The 26,282-nt window shown below is 43.7% G+C and overlaps 1 protein-coding gene and 1 pseudogene across 1 annotated transcript in view; both read left to right on the top strand.

The window, feature by feature from the left end:
• The window catches only part of FBXO42 (F-box protein 42), a 104,540-nt gene extending 80,080 nt beyond the window's left edge, over positions 1-24,460 (top strand). The window contains exons 5-10 of the mRNA XM_036067019.2: positions 15,928-16,081; positions 17,011-17,121; positions 19,051-19,147; positions 19,626-19,682; positions 20,389-20,505; positions 21,302-24,460. Coding sequence (XP_035922912.1) covers positions 15,928-16,081; positions 17,011-17,121; positions 19,051-19,147; positions 19,626-19,682; positions 20,389-20,505; positions 21,302-22,417 — 1,652 coding nt within the window. The 3' untranslated portion in view covers positions 22,418-24,460. The remainder of the gene's footprint in view (positions 1-15,927; positions 16,082-17,010; positions 17,122-19,050; positions 19,148-19,625; positions 19,683-20,388; positions 20,506-21,301) is intronic.
• Positions 17,134-19,038, top strand: LOC118519508 (small nuclear ribonucleoprotein G pseudogene; annotated as a pseudogene).
• Positions 24,461-26,282: the final 1,822 nt, after the last annotated feature.

Raw genomic sequence — 26,282 nt, forward strand, 5'->3', positions numbered from 1 at the left:
AATCCAGCAGAAAAACTAGTTTACTTTTGGAGTTGGATAGCAAAAAGAAAGAGTATTGGTCATATCGGTCGTATCAGATGTCTGTGGGAAGGCCAGGATAGCCTTAGAAGCTGGAAAGTTCTGGAACTGTCCAGAAATAACTGCCCAGAGTGTCATTGTTTCTCTTCCTATGTAAATGAAACCTTAAAAATGATGCACATAGGGCTCTTGGATCCATTGATGTTGTGCTGTCCTGTGTCTGGTAGAAAAGTTTAGTCTTAGGTTCTCTACTGCCTTTTCCTGAGCTGTGGTAACGTGTCCAGGAAATGTCAAAACAAGTAAGGGAGTGTGGGACTGATACCTGGCACCAGGTATAACCAAAACAGCTAACCAGGAGAGTCTGTTCTAGAAAAGATCACACAGTCCTTTCCTCAGTGTAGGTCCCAGGTGTCAGTGTTAACATTGAAATAGCTGAATGTGGAATTTTAAAAATAATGTATTAGTGTACTTACTCATAGGCATTAGATTCTGCTTTTTAGTATTGTTTTGCATCTAAACACTTTATACATTTTTTTAAATTACCATTATATGCAGATGTGTTCTGAGAATGCCAGTTCTGTGGAGATGAGAGAGAGGTGGATGCTTATCAACTGGTAAATATCGGACCATATAACAAGAGGACACATATGCCTTTCAAATACACTCCAAGCTCCTGTTCTCTGTTCTGAAAACAGGTCATTAGGGGTGCCTGGGTGGCTCAGTCGGTGAAGCGTCTGCCTTTGGCTCCGGTCATGATCCCAGGGGCCTGGGATCGAGTCCTGCATTGGGCTCCCTGCTCGGCGGGGAGTCTGCTGGTCCCTCTCCCTCTGCCTGCCTGCCCCCCCACTACCCCCCCGTCAAATAAATAAACAAAGTCTTAACAAAGAGAGAGGGAGAGAATTCTGGGCTTTCATATCTGCACACTGTTATCCTGTCTGCCTACCATCTTGACAAGCAGTTTTTGGTGGCTCTTGGGTTTCCTGTGCAGTAAAACTCTCAGACCATCTAGTGTTCCTGTTTTTCTCAGGTATCCACATAACCTCCCCTCCCCCCAACAGCACTTGGTGTGTTATGAGCACAGTAAACTTCATTTTGCATGATGCTTTATCCCTATGTATCTCCGTTGCTATATAGATTTTATTCCTGACTCCTGCCGCATGGATGACACTGTTGGTTTTTAGGACACTCAGCAATGCCTTGTACCAGCTCCTGCCCAGTGCATATTATTTGGTTGTTTATTCTCTATACAGTCAGGATTGGTCCAGTTTCTCAAGGTTTCTAGCTCTTGTAACTTTGAGAAGATTTGTAAAGGATCTATTGGGTGGTCTTTCTTGGTGGGCGAGGGTTGTGATGGGTCATTTATTAACTTGAAATATCAACAAATCCTTGGATACTACCTTATCCTTTCAAAGCTTAGAAGCTACCTCTCATCTCTTTGGGAAATGAACTCCTGAACTGTTGCTTTAATGAATCCTACTTTTCACACAAGCAGTGCCCCGGATAATTTCCTCTGTTCCATAATTCTCTCTAGAAGTGGTTATGGGCTATGGATTTTATATTTGATTTGTTGGCTTTTATGCTGTGTTCCTTTTTTGTCTTCTTTCCCATTTTAGTAAGGTTTCTGAAATCCATTGCCCAATCTTAAAATGTTTCTTGCTGTTTGTTTGATTTACATGTGTGAGTTATAGCATGATTGCATTTTATTTGAGGAATATGTTCTTGAAGACCTCACATAATGAATTTTCTGGCAGTGGATCAGTGGTCTTTCTGTTTACTGGTTAAAGCGGTGGGTGATGCCATGTGACAGTGGCATAAACATGGTTGATAGTTCAGTCTATCAGCTCAGACATTAGCTGTTCTTTTTTTCTCAACGATACTTTTTTAAGACATAATTTATATATAGTAAAATGAACAAATCTTAAGTACACAGCTCCGACTTGTAAAAGCATGTATACAGGGATGCCTGGGTGGGGTGGCTCAGTCGGTTGAAGGTCCAACTCTTGATTTCAGCCCAGGTCGTGATCTCAAGAGTCCTGGGATTGAGCCCTCCCTGCGTCAGGCTCTGCACTTCGCACTCAGCAGAAAGTCTGCTTGAGGTTCTCTCTCTCCCTCTCCCCCCACCACTCTCTTTCTCAAATAAATCTTAAAAAAAAAAAAATATGTAGGGGCACCTAGGTGGCTCAGTTGGTTAAGTCCCTGACTCTTGATTTCAATTCAGGTCATGATCTCAGGGTTGTAAGATCAAGCCCCACGTCAGGCTCTGTGCTGGGCGTGGAGCCTGCTTAAGATTTTCTCTCTCTCCCTTCCCCTCTGCCCCTCTCCCAACACATGTGTGCTCTCTTAAAAAAAAAAAATTTGAGGGGTGCCTGGGTGGCTTAGTCATTAAGCGTCTGCCTTCGGTTCTGGTCATGATCCCGGGGTCCTGGGTCGAGCCCCAGATCAGGCTCCCTGCTCAGCGAGGAGCCTGCTTCTCCCTCTCCCTCTGCCCCTGCTTGTGTTCCCTCTCTCGCTTTCTCTCTCTGTCAAATAAATAAATAAAATCTTTTTAAAAATTGAATAAATAGGGGCGCCTAGGTGGCTCAGTCGGTTACGCGTCTGCCTTTGGCTCAGGTCATGATCCCAGGGTCCTGGGATCAAGCCCCGCATCGGGCTCCCTGCTCAGCAGGAAGCCTGCTTCTCCCTCTCCCACTCCCCCTACTTGTGTTCCCTCTCTCACTGTGTCTCTCTCTGTCAAATAAATAAAATCTTAAAAAAAAAAAATAAATAAAAATTGAATAAATAAATAAAACTCATTAAAAAAAAGTGTATACAGCCATGTGATTATCACCCAGGTCAAGATACAAAATACTTCTATCACTTCAGAAAGTTCCCTCATGCCTTTTCCTATCAATACCACTCCCCACAGAGGTAACCACCTTTTGACTTCTAAGTGATTTGAGATTCATCTTGGTTTGTTTGAGATTCATCTGTGTGGTTGCATTTACCAGTGGTTTTTCCTTTTCATTGCTGTGAGTGTTCCATAACGTGAATATACTACTGTTTTTTTTTTTTAACCCATCCTCCTGTTGATGGATACTTGGGTTATTTCTATTTTGAATATAGTTGCAGTTAACATTCTCATATAAGTTTGTGGACATATCATTCATTTCTTACTTACTTAAGACCCATTTATCAACTTTAAGAAATATTCTAGGGGCGGCGCCTGGATGGCTCAGTCGGTAGAGCATGTGACTCTTGATCTCGGGATTGTCAGTTCGAGCCCACACTGGCTGTGGAAATTACTTAAAAATAATAATAATAAAAATCTTTAAAAAAAGAAAAGGAATATTCTAGATATGGTGAGTATCCCAGAGAGTCCTCTGTTCACTTAGTCCTGCTCTAAGTAGGAAGATCTAATGATGTAACTAAGTATTATAGAGGGTTGGGGAGGAACGTCTGCTTGTCTAATAATTAAAGATACTGCTCATAATGAGGGCCTCCCCACCGAAAGTGATGGGAAGAATGTGTTGGAAGAGGGAGGGAGGCTGGTTGGTAACACCATTAAGAGCTTGGTTTTTGTGCCAGGCAGACACAGGTTTGCATCAGATCTCTGTTGCTCAGTAACTGGCAACCTTAAATGGGTTATTTAACATCTCATTTGCCTTACCTTTTTTTTTTTTTTTTTAAGATTTTATTTATTTGACAGAGAGAGACACAGTGAGAGAGGGAACACAAGCAGGGGGAGTGGGAGAGGGAGAAGCAGGCTTCCCGCGGAGCAGGGAGCCCGATGCGGGGCTTGATCCCAGGACCCTGGGATCATGACCTGAGCCGAAGGCAGACGCTTAACGACTGAGCCACCCAGGCGCCCCTTGCCTTACCTTTAGAGTAGAGATGGTAATACCTACCTTTCCTAGTTTCTATTCAGATTTTATCCCATACGGTATTCAGCTGGAGAAGGGATATAGAATCTGATGAAGTTGACACCTTTACATATACTGAAGTACTAGCTATGGAGTGGGGAGTAGTCAGAAGTTATCCTCAAGTTCCCAGAGCTTGAAAAGTGATTGCATTCATCCGTCTGTATTCCTTTTCATGCCTTTCTTTATTGCGCATGTGTGGCCGGTGCTGTCCCAGCTCTATAGCAGGGACAGGTGTGAACAGGCAGTAAACCAGTCAGTGCGTACGGAGAACGTACAGCACCAAGAAGAGAACGACTGGTGCTTCCAGACAGCAGGCGGCATGTTTAAAATAAGTTAGAGGGGCGCCTGTGTGGCTCAGTCACACACAAGTCCCAAAGAAGGCCACGCCTGTGCATCTGACTCTTGATTTCAGCTCAGGTCATGATCTCAGGTCGTGGGGTCAAGCCCCGTGTCAGACTCGTTGCTCTCCCTCTGCTCCTCCCCCTGCTCTTCTCTCTCTCTCTCAAATAAATAAATAAAATCTTAAAAAAAAAAAAAAAGTTATAAACTGTGTCGAGTCAGGACTTCTGTATGGACGCATGGATTTTTAAAGGAAATCTGATTTATGAAGAAAGAAGTAGCACACTAATGAATTTGGATTCTTTTCACAATTTGTTACAATTTATTTTTAAGGCCAGTTATGTGTTTTTATTAAGATGATTTGCTTTTGATTAAAATGACTGTGAAGTATTTTAAACATTTTTCTGTTTTCATAGAAGGAAGGCACCCAGGTGCCCAGATACCACTTCCAGGTGTTAATAATCTCTGTGAAGAAGGCATAGGATATACTTAAGCTACTACTTTTAAGTTCTTTGTTACATTAGCAACTTCCTGATCCCTGGACCCGTTCCTGGTTAATCTTCTTTATGAGTTGGTGATTTCTCCTTGTCTCCTCTAGCCATTTGCAGTCCTGGAAACAACCTGGATCTGTGGTGGTCTCGGGAGATGTGCATGAGAGCAGAGCCAGTGGGTTCCCCTAGGAAAGGAAGGAATCCTTCCTGTTTATGTATAAAGTTCAGAACCTGGGATTTTTCCAGAATACATGCTTTTCTAAGGTGGGTACACATTCTCTCCTGCTGGAGAGAAGAGTGGGAAAATTTGCATAGCACAAATCTGGGTAAACCCTAGTCTTCCAGGAGAGAGAATAAATAAGATTATACCATATTTCAGTTTGGCTCTCCCGCCTGACTAGGATTTTCCTGTTTTGACACCAGGCCAGAAACTTTATGACTAGCAACATTGTTTTTACTTTTAAACACAGCCACTTCAAAGGGTACCCACTCTCCAACCCCCATTAGAACTGCAATTAACAAGTTATCAGATTAAGCAGACTGTGGGCCTCTTCTCTTCCAGGAGAAATTGAATCAAAAAGACTACTTGAAATGGTAACAAGGAACTATTATTGGTTTCATGTTGTTAATTTTTAGCTGATAAGTGCTACCCTATTCATCAAGTGGCCTTTCTGGTGGGTTTATTTAGAAGTGAAAACAATGCCAATAGGGAATTTCTTTTTGTTAATGCCTGTGGCAGGCATACAGGATCTAAACGTTTCTCATGCCCATTATAAAAGTTCCTCTTGTTTTGGATGTTCTGTAAATGACCCAAGGAGTGATGTTTTGATGTGGGTATAATTATAATAATGAAAATCTAAGCCCTAAAGCCCGAGATCCAGACAGGCTTTGTCTAACATCAGTGAATTGTTTTGATATCGGTCAGTAACTTTCTGGCCATTTTGCAACTGAAGAATGAAATAGGAAAAGAAAAAAAAATGGCCGTGTAAGGGAGACACCCCAAAAAGTGTTGGGCCTTACCCCTGCTGAGTTACTGGCTGATGCCTCCAGCGTAGGCTGTGATTAACTGGAGCCACTTCTTATCCCAACTCAGGAGGGATCTTTAACCATTTGGTGTCCAGGGTTGGGTTTAGTTCAGCATTTTCATAAGAAATACTTCTTGCCCTTTAGGATAGTAAAATCTTACTGGGAGACTCTAAATGGATAATTTCAACACAGTGTGCTAAGTTCTGGGACTGAAATAGATACAGGATGTCCCTTCCTGTGTACCCCTCCTCTTCCAGGAGGCTCTTTAGCTCAGCATGGGAGGGATGTGCTGGCAGAGGTCCCAAAGAAGGCCATGCCTGTGCAGAAGAATTTAGTGTTCTGCATCCGGTACCATGTTCCTTGTAACTTAAATCTCTATTTTAGACTGTTTAAACAGCATACTTGACTAGAGCCAAGTTCTAGAAAGCTGTTTAGGGGTTCTCTAGTGACTTAGCCAAATAATAGCTTTATATTTGCTTCCTACTTTGTTTCTGTAAAATAAGCATTATATTTTTGTATCTTCTGAGGGCATCTCTATAAATGCAAAGGCTTATTGTAATTATTATTGGCCACATTGATGGTAAATTGGACATATTTTCATTATCAGGAGAGAGACTGTTATCTTTTCCAGACAGAACCCCTGTGGACCTTGGCTGTGTACTTTGGAGACCGTTCTGAATAATTATTTGTCTTCCAGGTGTTTACAGCCCAAGACAGACTTTATACTCAGAAATTGTAAAATGTTCTCAGTTTTCCTTTTTGTCTCTCCATTCCTCAAACGATAAAACTGTGAAACACGTTTTCCTTGTTTCTGTGACAAAGTATTACCTATAAAATCAACAGTTTAGAGATAGAAGCAGTTAAATTATAACTCCAGCAGTTTTTCTTTGAGGGATTTCTTGCCTTTTACTTTCTAGCCTGTCCTCTCGTACCCTCTAGGTTTTTTGATTCAGATGCTAATGTGTTCTGGGAAATGCCTTTCCAAATTATTCTTTTCCTGACCTCTGAACTCTTGCTATCAAGGTCAGTCACTTCACACACTACCATAATGACAGCTCTATCAAGCCAAAGGCTTGGTCAGCTTCCCAAGACCCAGCTTGGATTCTCTCAGCAAAATTCATCTCTCCCACCCCCTGTGCACACACCAACTCGAGGCTCCTGGCTACCACAGAGAAGTAGCACCCACACAAAAGAAGCTGTGAGGTAGGATTGTAGGTCAGTCTGGTCTGTCTGGTCTTGCTTTGCCCTGGAGGCCAGTTCTGTGTGGGAAGGACTTAGGGTGCTGCCTGTGGAGCTGCGAGGGAGTGCTTTTCTTTGGACCTACCCTGCATGTGAAAGTGAGTGCATGTGAAGAGTTGCTGACACGAAGTCGGGACTGTGACCTGGAACCTCAGCAGTTATTCATGCTTTAACGTCCCCATCGGCATCATTACTGTAAAATATTTGAAAGCATCCAGAGGAAAATCTTTTGATTGCCAGTTAAGAACCAGTTTAGACCAAGCCCCCTTTAAAAAGCAAATCACAGGGGCGCCTGGGTGGCTCAGTCGTTAAGCGTCTGCCTTCGGCTCAGGTCATGATCCCAGGGTCCTGGGATCGAGCCCCGCATCGGGCTCCCTGCTCGGCGGGAAGCCTGCTTCTCCCTCTCCCACTCCCCCTGCTTGTGTTCCCTCTCTCGCTGTGTCTTTCTCTGTCAAATAAATAAATAAAATCTTAAAAAAAAAAAAAAAAGCAAATCACATAGCAGAACATTCTGGAATTCCATGAGCAAAATAAAATATTTTTGTCCAGTATTTTTCTTCTGGATCTATTAGTATGCTCATGAGTCCCATGGTTAAATTTTTCATGTTCATAGTCGTTTTCAAACTTTACCTACTGTAAGTCCCTAATTCCTAGTCGTCAGTCTTTCTATTTTCAGAGTCATGGAGAACTATTAGCCGGTAACCTATGTTGCTGTAAATAAGTCTTAAAGCTATTTGCCTGAAAGCCAGTAGGTAGAACTTTTTTTTTCCCTTTTATTTATTTTGCAAAGTATAAGTTAAGTGACCTGTAGATGAGGAGAAATGTTTGCATACTGAAAATGTGAGGGCTCTTTTCAGCACCCCTGTGAGCAAAGCATTTGTTGAGGAAAGCCCACTTTGGACCTTTGTCCTTACTTTATTAACCAAAATGAGGGTTTCCATATAGTCATATACTGAGTGTGCATAGAAGAAACTCTGTATGGGGTGCCTGGGTGGCGCAGTCAGTTGAGCGTATGCCTCTTGGCTTAGGCTCAGGTTGTGATCTTACGGGTGGTGGGATGGAGCCCCATGTGGGACCCTGCACTCAGCAGGGAGTCTGCTTGAGATTCTCTCCCTCTCTTCTCCCTGCCTCCCCCGCCCCCTTACACACACATGCACTCACTTCCTCTCTCTCTCTCAAATAAGTAAATCTTAGAAAGGAAGGAAGGTAGGAGGGAAGGGGAAGGGAAGGAAAGAAAAGAAAGGCAGGCTGTATATATTCCATGTTAATGTCATTTAGGAGCATTATCTAACAGGCTCACTCAAGGATGGTTTAACTCTACAACATGGTTTTCAAAGTCTAGTCCCCAAACATGAACATCACCTGGAAGCTTGTTAGAAATGTAACTTCTGGGCCCCCACCCCATACCTACTAAATAAGAAAGGCAGAAGTGAGGCCCAGCGATCTGCATTGTAATAAGTCCTCCAGCTGCTTTTAACTTAACATAAGCTGGAGTTTGAGAACTAACGCTCCAGGGGGACGGTGGCTATTGTTTATAACACCTTAATAATAAATCGATAATATTAATAAAGACCGATCATGGAATAGAGATGTAGAAATAATGTTTTAGCCATGCATAAAATTATACGCATCCCTAATTAAAACCAGTACTTGTTTTATCTTGTATCAAACATTTGAGCTGTTCTAGTCCTTCGTTCTGTGTGAATAGAAACTACAGTTGTGGGAAAGTGGCAAAGAAACCAAACCAGAATTTGAAATTGCTTCACTGTTTTACCATCTTCTTTGCAAAAGTAAACAAGAATGCCTTGTAATTCTGCCACTGTCTTTCACATGTGAAATTCCCTGATTTCATAGGAACCTTGGGAAGCATCTGAACTAATTAGCAATTTTAGGGAATGTTAGTTCTGTGTAGAGGGTGCCTGTCTGATTATCCAGTTTCCCACAGCTGCCTTTTTGGTTTGTGCCTTGTTCAGAGATTTGCTCCACTGATCCTATCTGCTGTGTGATTATGTTTGGGGAATGAACCCTGTGAGGCCTACTATTGGCTCTGGGGGAACAGGCCCGAGTAACATGGTTTGATATGGGCACGTTCGGTCCTGTGGTGCTTGACAAGAGCCTGCATGGGATCGACACCCTTTCTTCCTCAACTTTTGTGATACAGTGATATTTAGACTCTGTCTAGAGGCTTAGTAGGCACATTATTTTGAAGGTAGGCCAAGAGATGTCCTAATGAGTATAAATCCTTCATATATGAATTTTTTTGAGGGAAGGGGGTTTATTTCATCATACGTCACCATGATGATGATGATGGGCCTCTTAACTGTGGAGGGTCTGCTGTTGTCAAAGTACTTTATAATGTACCAGATTTCCAATAAATCAGTCTCTAGCATGGTACGCAGGTGTGTGTTAATAAAAAATTATTAAACAAATATGGTATCATTCTAGCTACTGTATGGGATGAATTGGATGTACGTATGTACAATTCTTCAAAGTTTTGGACCCCACATTTTGTCTAGGGCTAGTTCATATAAAAGTTATTTGCCTTATCTAATGGTGTGGTCATGTTTTGAGGTTTTTTTGTTTGTTTTGGGTTTTTTAGAAAGTTTTAAGTACTCTTGAAATTGCTTGCTTTTCTTGGAACTTTAAAACATAGATAAAGGTATGTAATTTGAATATGAGTTTTCTTGTTTTTTCAAAATTCTAGTACAGACTTGTTTGCTTTCTAGAACTCCACTTGGCTAAAAAGACCGTTTACTCTTCAACTTACAGAAATTGCCAAAGTTCATTGACCCCTGCAGTCTCTGACCTCACGATAAATTTAATTCATTTGATTTGTGAACCTTGAATTAAGATCATTGGGAGGGGAGTTAAAGACCCTCTGCTTTAAACAAATTCAAAATAGGAGGGTGCCTGGGTGGCTCAGTTGGTTAAGTGTCTGCCTTCAGCTCAGGTCCTGATCTCAAGGTCCTGGGATGGAGCCCTAGGGTGGGGCTCCCTGCTCAGCGGGGAGTCTGTTTCTACTCCTCCTCCTCCCTCTTCTCCCCTCCCCCTCCTGCTCTTGCTCTCTCAAATAAATAAAATTAAATTAAAAAAAGAAAGAAATACGTAGATTCTTAGAAATGATCAAATTAGGAACTTTTTACAGAGGCTTCACTATTGATTCTTAAAGTAACAAGAATTTAAAAGTATCCAATTTGCAACAAATACAAACATTATATGCATAATTGGGTCATAGAAAATCTGATACGTTAGTATTTTTGACTTCTCCTACCTGAACTAACTATATAGGGGCTGTATGTTGAATTCTGTGCCCTCCTTCCTCCCCCCCCCCCCCCCGCTTCATTTGTTCTTGTGTGGTAATTTTTTCCCACCTTCCTTACAAATTTAGGTGGAGGAACATAGTTAACTTTAAGTATGACCCTACTTAGTTGTCAAAATATTTAAGATGCTGAAATTAAAATATATATTTGTGACATGAAATAGGCCTTGGAAATGCTGGATGAGGGAGTTCTCCCACTCCTTGGGATAGGAAGTAGAGGGAAGGATTTTGGCTTTCTAAAAGGTCAAGATATTTGAGAAGTCACTTTTTTTTTTTTTTTAAAGATTTTATTTACTTGAGAGAGCATGAGATGGGGGAGGGTCAGAGGGAGAAGCAGATTCCCCACTGAGCAGGGAGCCCAAAGCGGGGCTTGATCCTGGGACTCTGGGATCATGACCTGAGCTGAAGGCAGACACTTAACTGACTGAGCCACTCAGGCGCCCCAAGAAGTCACTTTGGAAAGTCATTACCTTAAGGATTGATATGTCATTGTCACTGGCCCCAGTTTACCCTTCATTGGAGAGTTCAGAGAACAAGTAAAGGGTCCTGTAACAGCGGTAGGTTGTGACCCAGAGTCTTGTGGGGAAAAAGAGGTGCTAAGAATAGCTTTCTGTTCAGTTTATTTACCTCTCTTGTGTACTCTTTCTCTGTGGCTTACCTAATTAATTCTTAGGAAAGTATTTTTTCAGCTTTGAAACACTCCCACCTTTTAAAGTTTATCTGACTTGCTTGTGGCAACTACTTAGAAAGAATGTATGTATATGCATGAAGAGCAGTTTAATATAATGGCTAAGAGAATGAGTTTTATTTTTTTATTTTTGTAAGATTTTATTTATTTGACAGAGAGAGAGACAGCGAGAGAGGGAACACAAGCAGGGGGAGTAGCAGGCTTCCCTCAGAGCAGGGAGCCCGATGCGGGGCTCGATCCCAGGACCCTGGGATCATGACCTGAGCCGAAGGCAGACGCTTAACGACTGAGCCACTCAGGCGCCCCGAGAATGAGTTTTAAATCCAGATTAAGTAAGATTAGAATTCTAACTCCACCATTTATTAGTCTATGACCTTAGGTTATTTAAATGAGCTGTGCCTCAGTATTCTTCACCTGTAAAATGGGAATAAAACTAAAAGGTGTTTTGTTTTTTTTTAAAGGGAAGGATTAAATTAGCTTTTGCATGCAAAATACTTAGGTGGTGCCTAGCATATAATAAATATAAATATTAGTCATTATCATTAGTAGTAGCAGTAGTTAATAGTAGTAATTGCAATTTCTCTTAAAAACCAAGTCACCCGGGGTGCCTCGGTGGCTCAATTGAGCATCCAACTCTTGGTTTCAGCCCAGGTCATGATCTCAGGGTCATGAGATTGAGCCCCATGTCAGACTCTGTGCTCAGCACAGTGTCTGCTTGAGATTCTTTGCCCCTCCTTCTCCCTTCTGGCTGCTTCTCATCTCCACCCCCCACCACCCCCACCCCCACTCATGCATGTCTCCCACGCTCTCTCTCTAAAGTAAGTAAGTAAATAAATAAAATCTTTATGGGGAAAAAAAAAAATCAAGTCACCCATCCTTTCCTACCACCTTCCCCATAACCCCTAAACATAGGCACATGGTCAGTTGCTGCTTTTAGTTTTCACCTAATAAAGCATGGACATTGATTGTTCTAAGACAAATAAAGAGCCCCATAATTTTTAATTGCCACATAGTATTTTTTTATATAAATATTCCTTGGTCTACTTTAACACTTCAAATGAGCATCCTTGTATTTATCTCTTTTTTCATTTTTCCAGCTATCTTAGAAATGGAATTACTGATTGAAAGCATATGCACTTAAAATTTATTTATTTATTCATTTATTTATTTTAAAGATTTTATTTATTTATTTGACAGAGACAGAACAGTGAGAGAGGGAACACAAGCAGGGGGAGTGGGAGAGGGAGAAGCAGGCTCCCCACTGAGCAGGGAGCCCGATGCGGGGCTCAATCCCAGGACCCTGGGATCATGACCTGAGCTGAAGGCAGACGCTTAACGACTGAGCCACCCAGGCACCCTAAAATTTATTTTTGAGATTTATTTATTTGAGGGAGAGAGTGTGTGAGCTAGTGAGTGTGGGGGGAAGGGCGGGCAGAGGGAGAAGGAGAGAGAATCTGAAGCAGGCACCACACTCAGGTCAGAGCTGGACATGGGGCTGAACTCAACCACCCTGAGATCTTGACCTGTGCCAAAATCAAGAACCGGACACTTAACCAACTGAGCCACCCAGGTGCCCTGCACTTAAAATTTTTTGACAATAGATTTGATACAAATGGCCAATTAAGAATTCTGGGGGCGCCTGGGTGGCTCAGTCGTTAAGCGTCTGCCTTCGGCTCAGGTCACTGTCCCAGGGTCCTGGGATCGAGCCCCGCATCAGGCTCCCTGCTTGGCGGGAAGCCCGCTTCCCTCCTCCCACTCCCCCTGCTTGTGTTCCCTCTCTCGCTGTCTCTGTCTCTGTCAAAAAATAAATAAAAAAAAAAAAACTTAAAAAAAAAAAAAAAAAATTAAGAATTCTGTTTGATCATTTCCATGATTTTTAAAAAATTTAATCAGTTTATTTTTTAAAGTAAGTGCTAGGCCCGACATGGGGCTTGAACTCAACAATCCCAAGGTCAAGAGTCGCATGCTCCTCCAACTGAGCCAGCAAGGCGCTTCTGATTCCATGTTTTTCTGTTTTGGGGACCCTTGGTCTGTTGCTTCATTTTATTTTTTTAAGTTTTTATTTAAATTCCAGTTAGTTAACATACAGTGTGATATTAGTTTCAGGTGTACAATATAGTGATTCGGTACTTCCGTACACCACCCAGTGCTTATCACAAGTGCCCTCCTTAATCCCCATCACTTATTTCACCCATCCCCCCCCCACCTCCCCTTGGTGACCATCAGTTTGTTCTCTGTAGTTCAGAGTCTGTTTCTTGGTTTATCCCCCCCCCGGCTGTTCGTTTTGTTTCTAAAATTCCACATATGAGTAAAATATGGCATTTGTCTTTCTCTGACTGATTTTGCTCAGCATAATACACTCTAGCTCCATCCACATCATTGCAAATAGTGCTGTTTCATTTTGTACACTTGATTTTAAAAGCCAGGATTTCCAGTATTTCAAATTCCAAACCAAATTTTAGTCTGGAAAGTTTTTAAGTAACTACTCTGCTGAATCTGTTATGTGTTTTATTTGCTTTTTTCCAACTTTTTCATAGTATTTATGAGTTCCAAAGTAAGGGTAAGAACCTTGAAGCATTGTTTGGTATTTCACAAATTAAATCATTTTGGGGTAATACTAGCATTTTAACTAGACCACTATATTAGTTAAGTTTTCTAGGAAGCTTCCTCCTGGGAAGGCAAGTTTTTGTTTGTTTGTTTGTTTGTTGTTGTTGTTGTTTTATTTATGGAGAGAGAGAGAGCATAAGCAGCGGGACCGGCAGGCAGAGGGAGAAGCAGGCTTCCTGCTGAACTAGGAGCCCGATGTGGGACTCAATTCCAGGACCCTGGGATCATGACCTGAGCCAAAGGCAGATGCTTAACCGACTGAGCCACCCAGGTGTCCCATGGGAAGGCAGAAGTTTTAAGTAGAGATCACAAGACTCTGTGAAGGACAACAGCCCCCTTAGTCATGATTCCAGTAGGGTATGAGGGTAGCAGGAGCAAGCTCGTGGAGTACCTCAGCCAGTATTCCCTCAGTCAGTGCTGCTAATTGACAGGAGAATCATTCCTAGAGAAAACTCATTTCTGTGGTCAGATCCTGTTTGGATTGATGTCTGTTCTGTTAGGAAAGTGCTCAAAATAGCTGATGCCACATAGTACTCTTAGATGCTCACTCCACTGTCTGAGGATTGGTACCTTCCCAGTAGATCATGGAAGTTCCTGTTAAGTTGGAGCCCAAGGAAGACAGCCACTTGCTCACTTTTCCAGCCTTGAGACTTTGTTATCAACACCATTAAAGCAGTCTAAGAGGGGTTTTCAAACCATGTTCCCAAAACCCCTTGCTGAAGGGGAGGGGCCCAGCTCTCTACCTGAATGGGAGCACCTCAGCTGCTATTAGCTTAATATACTGTTGGGATTCTTTCTGCTTAAGATTTTTTTTTTTAATGGATCCTGCAGTGGTAACAAAAATTTTTTTTCTTGAATATTACAGTATTTACTGACACCTGGGTATTGAGACAAGTTTCTTTATCTTTAGCAAACTGAATGTGGCATGTAGAGTAAGAGATTGGGAGAAATAGCAGTTGTTATTTAAAAGACAGAAAAGGCTCTGAGAAATCCTGCTTCTATGTGACATTTGTTATCCCTAAGGTTTTCTAGCATAAGCCAGATTTCTGTTGTTTCAAGATTTGGTCAACATAGCTCAGAAGTCCAGCCTGGAGGGCCTTAATAGACACTGCTGGTACCAGGCCTGCAGCTCCGTTGGAATGCCTTCATATTGAGCCTGAAATTCTGCCCCCATTTGTACTAGTGAGGCCCACAGCTAGAGGCCTGGAGGTCACCATGCTAACATGTGACTCAGCACAAAGGAGAACTCCAGGCTGCCACCTGTTTTACCCAGGTTCGCTGACAGCGGCTGTTTTTACGCTGCACCCAGGTACTAGCCTGTATGTGTCCTCGCCAGATTCCTTACATTCTTTTCCTGTGTGGGTTCTCGTAAGCTGATTAAAGGGATGGGCAAGAGAGTCAGCATTTACTGAACACCTGCTATGTGCCCGGCACTGTGTATGTGCTTCAGGTGTATTTTTTATTTTTTTAAGATTATTTATTTATTTATTTTTTAAAGATTTTATTTATTTGACAGAGACACAGCGAGAGAGGGAACACAAGCAGGGGGAGTGGGAGAGGGAGAAGCAGGCTTCCCGCGGAGCAGGGAGCCCGATGCGGGGCTCGATCCCAGGACCCTGGGATCACGACCCGAGCCGAAGGCAGACGCATAACAACTGAGCCACCCAGGCGCCCCTAAGATTATTTATTTATTTATTTGAGAGAGAGGGAGAGAGAGAGTGAGAGCGAGCACGAGCAGGGGAGAAGAGGATGAAGCAGGTTCCCCACTGAGCAGGGAGCCCAACGTGAGGCTTGACTCCCAGGACCCTGCCAAAGGCAGGCTCTTAACCAACTGAGCCACCCAGGTGCCCCTCAGATGTATTACTCAAAACAGCCTTATGAGATAGGTACTCTCATCCCTAATTTCAGGTAAGCAAAATAAGTAACTTTCCCCTAACTCAGGTTTCTCTCTTTTAATTATAAACGATGTATGAGTCAGTGATATGATAATAGTGATGTATGGCAACAGATGGTCGCTACACTTGTGGTGAACTTAGCATAATGTATAAACTTGTGGATTCACTATGTTGTACACCTGAAACTAATATAACATTGTGTATCAATTATATTAAAAAAAAGTTGTATAAATTGGTGATGGTTTTCTGTCAGACTTCAAACCAGTTTTGTTCTCCCCCTTTCCCTTATGTTTTATAGTATTGGTTCCCCTTTTGTGATTCTTTCAGGGAAAGCTGATCTGTAGACAACCTAACTATGGCTTGTGAGACCCTGAATCCTAACCATGATGTTATTGACCTTTCCTAGGGTCCTATCCTTCCCCTAAAGCTGGAGCAACTCTGGTCGTGTACAAGGACCTGCTGGTGCTGTTTGGTGGCTGGACGCGGCCAAGCCCGTATCCCCTACACCAACCAGAGAGATTCTTTGATGAAATACACACTTACTCACCTTCTAAAAACTGGTAAGCCACAAAGATAAGATCCTTTCAATCCTTGAAATCTAATAAAAGATTTCAAATGAATGGATGACTTAACTTTTTTGTGTCCAGGAATCTCTGAGAATTTGGTAAAAGCTCTGGACTCTTTTCCAGGAAACAGATTTACATATGCACAGATTTGCTGACAGTTTCAAAGAGTTTACAGGACCCCCTTAAAACCTAAAGCTAAGGGGCACCTGGCTGGCTCAGTCGGTGGAGCATGTGACTCTTGATCTCCAGGTTGTGAGTTCAAGCCCCATGTTGGGTGTAGAGCTTACATTTAAAAAAGTTTTTTTAAAAGGTAAAAAAAGAAGAAGAAAAAAAGAATTAAAAAAAAAATAAAGCTAAGAACCTCTGTTCCAAAGAGAAAAAGTGGAAGAGATTTATAACTCTTCCTAGAAAAATAAATATGCCATTTGGAGAATAGGGGCTCTTCAGTTTTGGCTGCTCATCCCTCAGGCATGCTGTGGATCCAGATGATTCATTGTTCCCTGCTATGTCTCGAAGACTGATCCCTGACACTCTTTTTCCTTTTTCCTTGTAATGGACTACTTAGTACAGGGCTCTTGGCAGCTGCGGCTGATCAGGACCGTAGAAAGAAGTGGAAGGCGGTGCTTCTTTAGCACATTAGGCTGAAGCAGACAAGGAGCCATGATGGCGTCTCTGGTCATCTCTGTACTCCACCTCTAAGCGGTACACGCTGAGAACTTGAAAGTGAGCATAGCTTTAGCAGGTTTGTAGGAAAGGCATAATACCTTGTGCCATCTTCCATTTATTATCCTAACAGTATCTCCGCTGAAGGTGATAGGATTGTCATTTTAAAGGATACCTACTTGGCTGTTTCCGCCTTAAACACACAAGACCAGATACAGGTGGTGCTGACTTGCTGGCTCCCTCCTCTCTTTTTGTATTAGGTGGAACTGCATTGTGACAACCCATGGGCCACCTCCAATGGCTGGCCATTCCTCCTGTGTGATAGATGATAAAATGATTGTCTTCGGTGGCTCCTTAGGATCCCGGCAAATGTAAGTATATTTGGTTTGCTGCCTATCAACCTGAAGGCAAATACTCCTGGGAATAACGGGTCAGAAGAGTGAACTAGTCAGGTCAGTATTCCTCAGCATGGTTCTAATTGATCCAACCCGTTCTTGCTTCCTAGCATTCTGGTTTTTGATCCCCTAATCACAGAGCAATAGGTTGGAAAACTTCCTCCATAAAATCAGAGCTGTGTAGAATCTTTTTATTTGGTATGTGGTTCATTCGGTGGGATCAAATTCTTACATAGCCTCCACCTTGTTTGTTTCTACCTGTGCCTACAGAAGGCCATCTTCTAAGAAGCACAGAGTGCTTTTACTTGCTCTCTCCTTTGTGTCCCAGCCTGTGCCCTCTTGGGCTTTATAGAAGAGAGGTAGATTGACAGGACAGGTTGTAAGTGATTCATTCTCCAAATTAGATGGGTTGGGGGAGTGGGTAGGAGGGAGAAAACTGTCAGGTCCGATGCACTTCTGTGAGGCTGTGCTCCCTACCTACTGTCCTTACCATCTCTGGCCACAACTGGCCAGCTCAGGCCAGAGTCAAGGGCCAGAGCAATCCATCGGAATCACTCTTTATCTGAGTTGATGGTAGCTGCATTAATGGTCATGAGAGGGAAGCTGATGAGCTGTCAACAGTAAAAGCATTCCAGACCCAACTATCTTCTCTGTTAGACAAGGTATTCCCCATCTTCCCATTTCAAAACAGTTGTGGAGAGACTGAGCTGCCCCCCGGATGAGAAAGTTTAGGGTAGACTTTATAGTATTAGAGTTCTTATTCCTGTGTTCCTCTGTATGAGTAAATGACCTTAGCGAGGTGATGGTAAAATAGAGACTGCCTTCCAGTAGTCTGTCCTTGCCATACTGGTCCCTTGAGGGTTGGAGATGCCAGTTTGTCCTTGATAAAACTGCAGATCTCATTAGCCATGGTGAAATTACTTTTTGTAGCCAGAATCGATAAATCTTTATCTCCTGGACAGTGATAGAGCTACCTTTTACATCAGTTTTTTCTCTTCCTTGTGGTTTTTGCTTTTGAATGGCTATATCTTGACCAGTAGCTATTTCCTGCTATCACTGGTTCACTCTTACTTCAGGTACTAGTATGTGGCTGCAGACATGACTCAAAAGAGGCTTTATGGGTCAGTGGGAAGAGCAAAGGTTTGAAGGTCTTGAGATGGGTTCCAGGGAAAGGAGGGGAAGAAAAATATAGTTTAAGATGCTATGACCAGAGCATGAGGGACGCCACAAATTCCGTTTGGAGGCATCTTTCAGCTTGCCGAGTAGACACCATGAGCAAAGCTCACCCTCCCGAGTTGAAAACATTTATGGACAAGAAATTGTCATTGAAATTAAATGGTGGCAGACATGTCCAAGGAATATTGTGGAGGTTCGATCCGTTTATGAATCTTGTGATAGATGAATGTGTGGAGATGGCAACTAGCGGGCAACAGAACAATATTGGAATGGTGGTAATACGAGGACATGGTGTCATCATGTTAGAAGCCTTGGAGCGAGTGTAAACAATGGGTGTGTTCATCAGAAGAAATCAGCTGCTTCCACATGTCCCCTCCATAGTACCTGTTTTACTACAATATAAAAATCAGGTCGTGTGCATTTTCATATTGAACTTTTTTGTTAAATAAGCTTTTATAATAGTAAAAAAAAAAAAAAAGATGCTATGACCATGGCACTTTGCTGGGCATCTTTATAAATGTAACTTCCAGGGGCACCTGGCTGGCTTAGTCGGTAGAGCGTGCAACTCTTGATCTCAGGGTCATGAGTTCAATCCCCATGTTGGGCATGGAGCCTACTTAAAAATAATAACTTAAAAAATAAATAAAATATAAATGTAACTTCATTTATATCATCTCTGTGGTCCCTGGGAGCTCCCAACTCCTTCAACCTTATGTCCTTATCTTATAGGAGCAACGATGTCTGGGTCCTTGACCTCGAGCAGTGGGCGTGGTCCAAGCCGAACATCTCCGGCCCCAGTCCTCATCCTCGAGGTGGCCAATCTCAGGTGCTCAGGAATTAAAATAACTATTCAGCAAACACTGTAGCATCTTCCAGTTAGGATGGGAAAGGGAGGAGGGAGTCAGGTAAGCTGCCAACATGCATAAGCCAAAGAGACTTTGTCGTTCTTTTTTGCTGGTATTTATTTTTCAACTTCTAATGGGTTGTATTTATTTTTAGTGCCTTTATATTATGCCTCTCCCCAAAACATTTACTTTGCTGTTTGATTTCTCAAGAGAACCCTGCACTTTATGTACGCTCACGTTAATGTTTGATCAACAAGGAATATATCCATTCAGGTGAATCATCAGTAATTTGTTCACAAGGATTGGAATTGACATGGTTTTGGGAGAATGGAGAGTTTATGGTGACTGGAATACTCTAATTTGGGTTCTGGGTAGGCTATTTTCATATTACCACTGACGCATAGGAGATCAGATGCCTGTGTCTTTGTAGGTTTATTTTAAATGTCTTCCTCTCCCCAGATTGTCATAGATGATGCAACTATCTTAATCCTTGGAGGGTGTGGCGGTCCCAATGCTGTGAGTATTGCTGGTGTGGCATTACAAGGCACATGCTGCTAAGGGTTCAAAACTTGCTCCCCGTCTCACCTTGTGAGCATGACGTCCTTTTTATTGAGAGAGTACCTTTTTCACTTTGGGTATATAGCCATGGTATTTTCTGGCCAAACTCTGCTCTTTTTCTTTTCTTTTCTTTTCTTTTTTTTCCTGTGGGGTGAGAGGTGCTTTAAATCAGAGACATTTGTCTCTTAAATATTCATATCTGTATCTATATTCTTCCTGCTCCCACTTCCTCTTTAGGCTATAAGGTTTGCTGCTATCATTTTTTTCAAGGAAGGGTGGGACAGAAAAACAGGCTGCTAACTGCCAGAGTTTACATGGAATTTATTTAAGAATGCAGATTCAGAAAGTTGCGGATATGTATTATCTACCCTCTCCCCCACCAACACACTCAGCGCGCGCACACACACACACACACAACCACAGGCAAAATTCAAAACCACTTACAATTGATTAATGAGTTACAAGCACAATCGCATGTTCTGGGCCAGTGGTAGTGTGTGAATGAATGAGGGCATGAGTGAATGAGTGACCACAAATGTTGCTGTTCTTTCTCAAGAGCCTGCACATTCTCTAGACCAGACAGCACAGCTTTGGGATTCCCACTATGTGTATGTGTTGTGTAGCGCACCTCACCTGAGTCCTGGTGTTGGTCCTTCTCTTCTAGCTCTTCAAGGATGCTTGGTTATTGCACATGCACTCGGGCCCCTGGGCCTGGCAGCCACTCAAGGTAGAAAATGAAGACCATGGGGCCCCAGAATTGTGGTGCCACCCAGCTTGTCGGGTAAGCAGGGCACTGACTGTAAAGCCACATTGGCTCGTCAGATTTCCAAGCAAATTTGTATGGAAATAAAAAACACCTTGATATCATAAAAGAAGTGGACATTAACCATTGCTCCTTGGGCATTGCTCATATGTGAACCTCTAGATGGGAAACCTATGTGAGCCCCATTGATCCCTTTTTTTTTCTTTTAAGTATATTTATTTATTTGAGAGAGCATGCGGGGGTGGGGGGCAGGGTTGGGTAGGGCAGAGGGAGAGGAAGAAGCAGGCTCCCTCCTGAGCAGGGAGCCCACTTCGGGGCTCGATCCCAGGACCCCAGGATCATGACCTGAGCCAAAGTCAGAGGCTTAACCGACCGAGCCACCCAGGAGCCCCAAGTTTATTTATTTATTTATGTAATCTCTATGCCAAGCGGTGGGGCTCAAACTCCTGACACCAAGATCAAGAGTTGCACGCTTCACTGACTGAGTCAGCAAGGAGCCCCCGCCACTGATCCTTTCAGTGCCAGCCTTAAGCATGTCTTTGTGAACCTTTCCTCAGGGTCCCCAAACAAAAACTGATTCCTCCCTCCACCCCACCCCTATCCTGCCGACATACTTCTAATGATAGCACTTGTCATGCTTTAGCCATATATTGTTCCTGTGTCTGTCTCCCCTTCTAGCCTAGAGGCAGACTACGTTATTTTCATCTCTGGATCTCCAGTACCTACAGAATGCCTGGCCTGCCCTGGTGCTCGTAATAAAATGTTTGATATTGAATGAATGATCAGAACTGAACATAGGTCTTTTGTCTTCCAGGTGGGGCAGTGTGTGGTGGTCTTCAGCCAGGCTCCCAGTGGGAGAGCCCCACTCAGCCCCAGTTTGAACTCCCGCCCATCACCTATCAGTGCCACTCCTCCAGCCCTGGTTCCTGAAACCCGAGAGTACCGCTCTCAGTCTCCAGTAAGGAGTATGGATGAAGCCCCTTGTGTTAACGGCCGCTGGGGAACACTGAGGCCCAGAGCTCAAAGGCAGACCCCCTCAAGTTCCCGGGAAGGGAGCCTTTCCCCAGCCAGAGGAGATGGCTCTCCCATCCTCAACGGTGGGAATTTGTCTCCAGGAACAGCAGCTCTAGGTGGCTCTTCCTTGGACAGCCCTGTGCAGGCTGTATCTCCTAGCACTCCATCTACCACTGAAGGATATGACCTCAAAATGGGACTTTCTTTGGCCCCCCGACGAGGGTCACTACCGGACCAGAAAGATCTGAGGTTAGGATCAATAGATCTGAATTGGGATCTGAAACCCGCATCGAGTAGCAATCATATGGATGGTGTGGACAACAGGACAGTTGGGGGAAGCATGAGACACCCTCCTGAACAGACAAATGGTGTGCACACCCCGCCACACGTGGCCAGTGCCCTTGCAGGAGCTGTCTCCCCAGGTGCCCTGCGTCGGAGCCTAGAAGCCATCAAAGCAATGTCATCCAAAGGCCCCTCAGCCTCCGCAGCACTAAGTCCTCCTCTGGGGTCTTCTCCAGGCTCTCCCGGGAGCCAGAACCTGAGCAGTGGAGAAACAGTGCCCATTCCCCGCCCAGGGCCTGCCCAAGGAGATGGACATTCCTTACCTCCCATTGCCCGCCGCCTGGGCCACCACCCTCCTCAGTCCCTAAATGTTGGCAAACCTTTGTACCAGAGTATGAACTGCAAGCCCATGCAGATGTACGTGCTAGACATTAAAGACACCAAGGAGAAGGGGCGGGTCAAATGGAAAGTATTTAATAGCAGTTCTGTGGTCGGACCTCCTGAAACCAGCCTGCATACAGTGGTCCAAGGCAGGGGTGAACTCATCATATTTGGAGGACTCATGGACAAGAAACAGAATGTGAAGTACTATCCAAAAACAAACGCCTTGTACTTTGTGCGAGCAAAGAGATAATGTGTTCTAAACCCCTTTCCCTTTCTGTGGCTTTTAATTTTCCAGCGTGCAAGCATTTGGACTGAGAATTGGGAAAACAAAGGACAGAATTACTCCCATAAACCAAAACCCCAATTCCCAACCTCACTCACTCCAGGCTGGGATCAAATCTCCATTAAGAAAAAAATTATCTATAAATATATAAATATATATTCTATAGCCGGCTCTGTTTACAGAGAGGGAGCGGTCTCCGTCCTGGTTCAGGTAAATTTGTTGCTGTGTTTCAGCAGAGGCTGTGCTGCCTTTTTCTCCTTTGCTGGTAACTAGACCAAGAATTTAGGGGACAGACTAATGTCAGAACTTACCTAAAGCGACTGAAGAGCCCCCATAAATCTTTATGTGGCCTTCTTGGAGTTAGAGAAAGAGCATGTGTAAGGTGCGCATGTGGGGCCTCCCAGCCCACGAGCCCCAGGAGCTGGCAGGGTGAAAGGAGCCTGTAGAGAACTCCTCCTCTCTTCCTTTTAAAACCACACAGGACCGGTGCAGACTTCTCTTTGAGGTCATGCCGTCTGCCCTTGGGACTGAGGAAAGTTACCCAACCAGGAATTCTGTTCCACGTGTGTGTGCCAGGATCACCGTGAGGCCGTGTTTACACAGAGACGCCTGTCCACCTAGTGTCCGCTGGTCTTTAGCGTGCTCCCTCCGTGTCTCAGAAAACATATTGGTGTCTGATTTTGGAATTTTCTGACAATCGTATTTGATTGCAAGTTGCCAAAAACCACATTTGTTCCCTTAAAACTTGATCCTCAGAAGCTGCCTTTTCCTTTTTTTTTTTTTTTTTTTTGGCATATGTGGATTTTTTTTTTTTTTTAAGCCCTAAAAGCTTTCTCACTTTCTGTTTCTTTTACAAAGCTAAGGTGCCTAGGGAAATCTCCTAGAGATATTTTTGGAACCCTTCCTCTGGTATCACTTAGGGGCCTGGTAGGGAATTCCAAGATGTCAGTATCATGAGAAATCCTTAAAGCATCAAAAAATACTGTTTTTTCCCTTTGGGCTTCTTTTTACTTCCAAAGCACGTTGGGCACACCCATCCATATTTATATACTGTGGAAAGTGATCCTGAAAGGGAATCCCAGTAATACTGTCTTCTAGAAGTGATTTCTGCCCTTGTTGTGACATGCATTTTTCTGCCTGGCTGTTGACTACTGATTGGGTTGAGTGTCGGGTGCTTAGCTCTTTGATGCAAGGCTGACCTCGGGAGGGGCCCCTCCTTTGTGACTGTCTCTTTCACATGTGACCCAAATAAGGGTTGGGTTTTTATGTCACGCCATTTCTGAGATAAAGTGCAACGAACTAGAGCATTTCTTTGGTTGTGTAGGAAGTTACAAATTACCAGTCTCTAAACCATGGCCTGAGCCTAGAAGATGTTAGAGTAAGTCAAATGGCACCACTTTAATTTTTGGTAATTTCTCATCCGTGGAAAGATTTTTACTTTAGGATTTGAATTTTAAAACATTGCATTTCCCATCTTTCACACTCCCGTTTTTCTTATTAGCATTTCCCAAGCACAAGCCTGCCTACAGCTGGCCTTGGGTCCTGGCTTCCGGCCAACACTTAGCAGTCTGTCTGATAAGTGTGTTTTCTCCTATTACATCATGTTGAATTCTTTCCCCTAGCCATTAGCTTTTACAATGTGGTCTTGGTGGGAAAGCCCCCCTGGTGCCAAGCCCAGGAAAGGGCCAGATCACAGGGAGAGGTCTGTGTTCCAGAAACTGTTCCCTTAGATGACGAAACTACCATGTGCCTATTTACTATGGTGTCCACCTACTCCTAGCTCAGCACTTAGCTTGCTAGACACCTTGCTCCTGGGCTGTTGCTGGTCCTTCTTCGGCAAAGACTGTTAGATCATGTGGGGTCCTTACTCACAAGAGAAAGCTTAGCCTGTAAAATTAGGTATTACATTATTGCTGTTGCTGAACCTTGTTTATGACATTGCATCTGTGCATGGACAGCGTCCCCAAACTCAGTTCCTATTTAAATATAAAGTATTTGGAAGCCTGAGAATTCAGAATCTCAACTTTGTGACCATTCCCTTTGTCCTGTGTCCTCCCTCAGCCAGCTGTTGGCTTGTGGATTCCCTCTGTTTGCCCCAGATGGGCAGGCAGTGGAGGCGATGATGATGCCCTTGGGAAGTAACTGGCTCCTTGGAACTCCGTGGCACCCAGTATTACCGAGACTGCTTGGAACCAGACTGGGTTTACAGCTCCTTAGGAAAAATCTGCCTCCTCTGCACCTGGTGGTTTTGGTCTTGGTGGCTCCTGGGCGCTGTGGGCAGATACCTTAGGAGAACGACTCCACACAGTCAAGGTGGTCGTGTCCTCAGACCCTTATGAAGCCATGCGTGCAGGGGAACTTCGGGTGTCCCACGTGCGGAGAGCGTCCGCCAGCACCCTGGATGCTTCGGTGAGGGCACGTTTAACTACAGCTCTGGTTTGGACAGGATACCAGTTTTGTCTTAACAATTCACTGAGAAAAATGAGACAAAAATTTCTTTGGCCTTCAGGAGCACCTAAATTAGCAAATATTTGTCAGTATTGAAGTATTTAAAATACATTTTGTTTCTACTTGAAGCTTTAACCCCTTCCATTCCTGCAAGTGTGCCTTTGAGAGCCCCACTGTCACATGGACCTCCCCGGCCACCTTGGGGACCTCCTGTGAGAGTCTCGGTGTCTTCCTTCCCTCTTGGACAGAGCTTCTGTTTTCTCACCTTGCAGGCTGGGCAGCAGAGAGGGTTCTGTATTTCCGTTCACATTTCTACTCTTCTAAACACGGGTGGTGCGCTGCACAAACACCCCTTCACCCCCCCCACACACACACACAGTTCTGTATTTTAGGAGCACAAATTAGGTGTCGAAACAAGCTTAAATTTAGTTGTAAGGGTAATATTGGCATTCCTCTCCTCCCAGCCCTGTGGATTGATCTGATTTTAATGTTTGAGTTTTATATCAAGAGCTAAAACCACGAACTATCCCAGGAACTGTGTTGGAACTCTCTAAAATGAAGAAGAGGACAACAAAAGAAAACCAACTTGAGAAGTCTTGACTTGGAGAACAGAAAGCCACCAGCTGATGGAGAACAGAAGGATACTTCTTTTCCTCTATCTTTCTGGGTTTCCTTCTGCTTTGCTTCTTTGCTTCCCCTTAAAAGTGATGTTCCTGTGGGTTTGTCTGTCTGTCCTTGTCCTTGTGGTGATCCTGGCATGGTGATGTGCTCTGCTTTGCATTGTCTGTGCTCTCTTACCAGCGCACAAGTCAGTGGGGAGGATCTGAACACACCCAGGGGCAAGGAAGCCGAACTTTGAGGCCTGCGTCCTGGGCAGCCTCCCCACGAACTGCAGAAGGCATGTTCTGCATGGTCACCAGTAAGTGGCTCCCTCTCACTGTTCATTGTCATATGAGAGCAACCCTTAGGCCTTGGCTCCACCCTTGCTCTCTTTCCTCGCTCTGCTCCCTTCCCACCAACCAGGGTTCATGTCAGTGCACACCCGTCGTGCCCTGGCGAAGCTGGTGCTGTGAGTGGTGTTTCCCATACAACTCAGGGGTCCCCGGTGGCTTACCCTGAGATGGTCATTTTAGGCACGTAACAGTGTAGGAATGAAAAGTGGACTTCATTGATATTTAAATCTGTCAATTTCATTTTTTGTTAAGGTTTTCCCCAATGACTTTTTAGCAATTTAACAAATAAAACAAAATGGACAGAATTGTCTTAACTGTTTTATTAGTAGAAAAGAAGAAACAACCTTGATGGAAAGCAGTTGAGGTTGGAGATTGAAGTTGGAAGTGAGGTAGTTGGAAAACTTGCCCTCCTGCCCTAGGAGGGTTGTGTT

The sequence above is a fragment of the Halichoerus grypus genome, chromosome 5, assembly GCF_964656455.1.
Source record: "Halichoerus grypus chromosome 5, mHalGry1.hap1.1, whole genome shotgun sequence".
NCBI classification, from domain to species: domain Eukaryota; kingdom Metazoa; phylum Chordata; class Mammalia; order Carnivora; family Phocidae; genus Halichoerus; species Halichoerus grypus.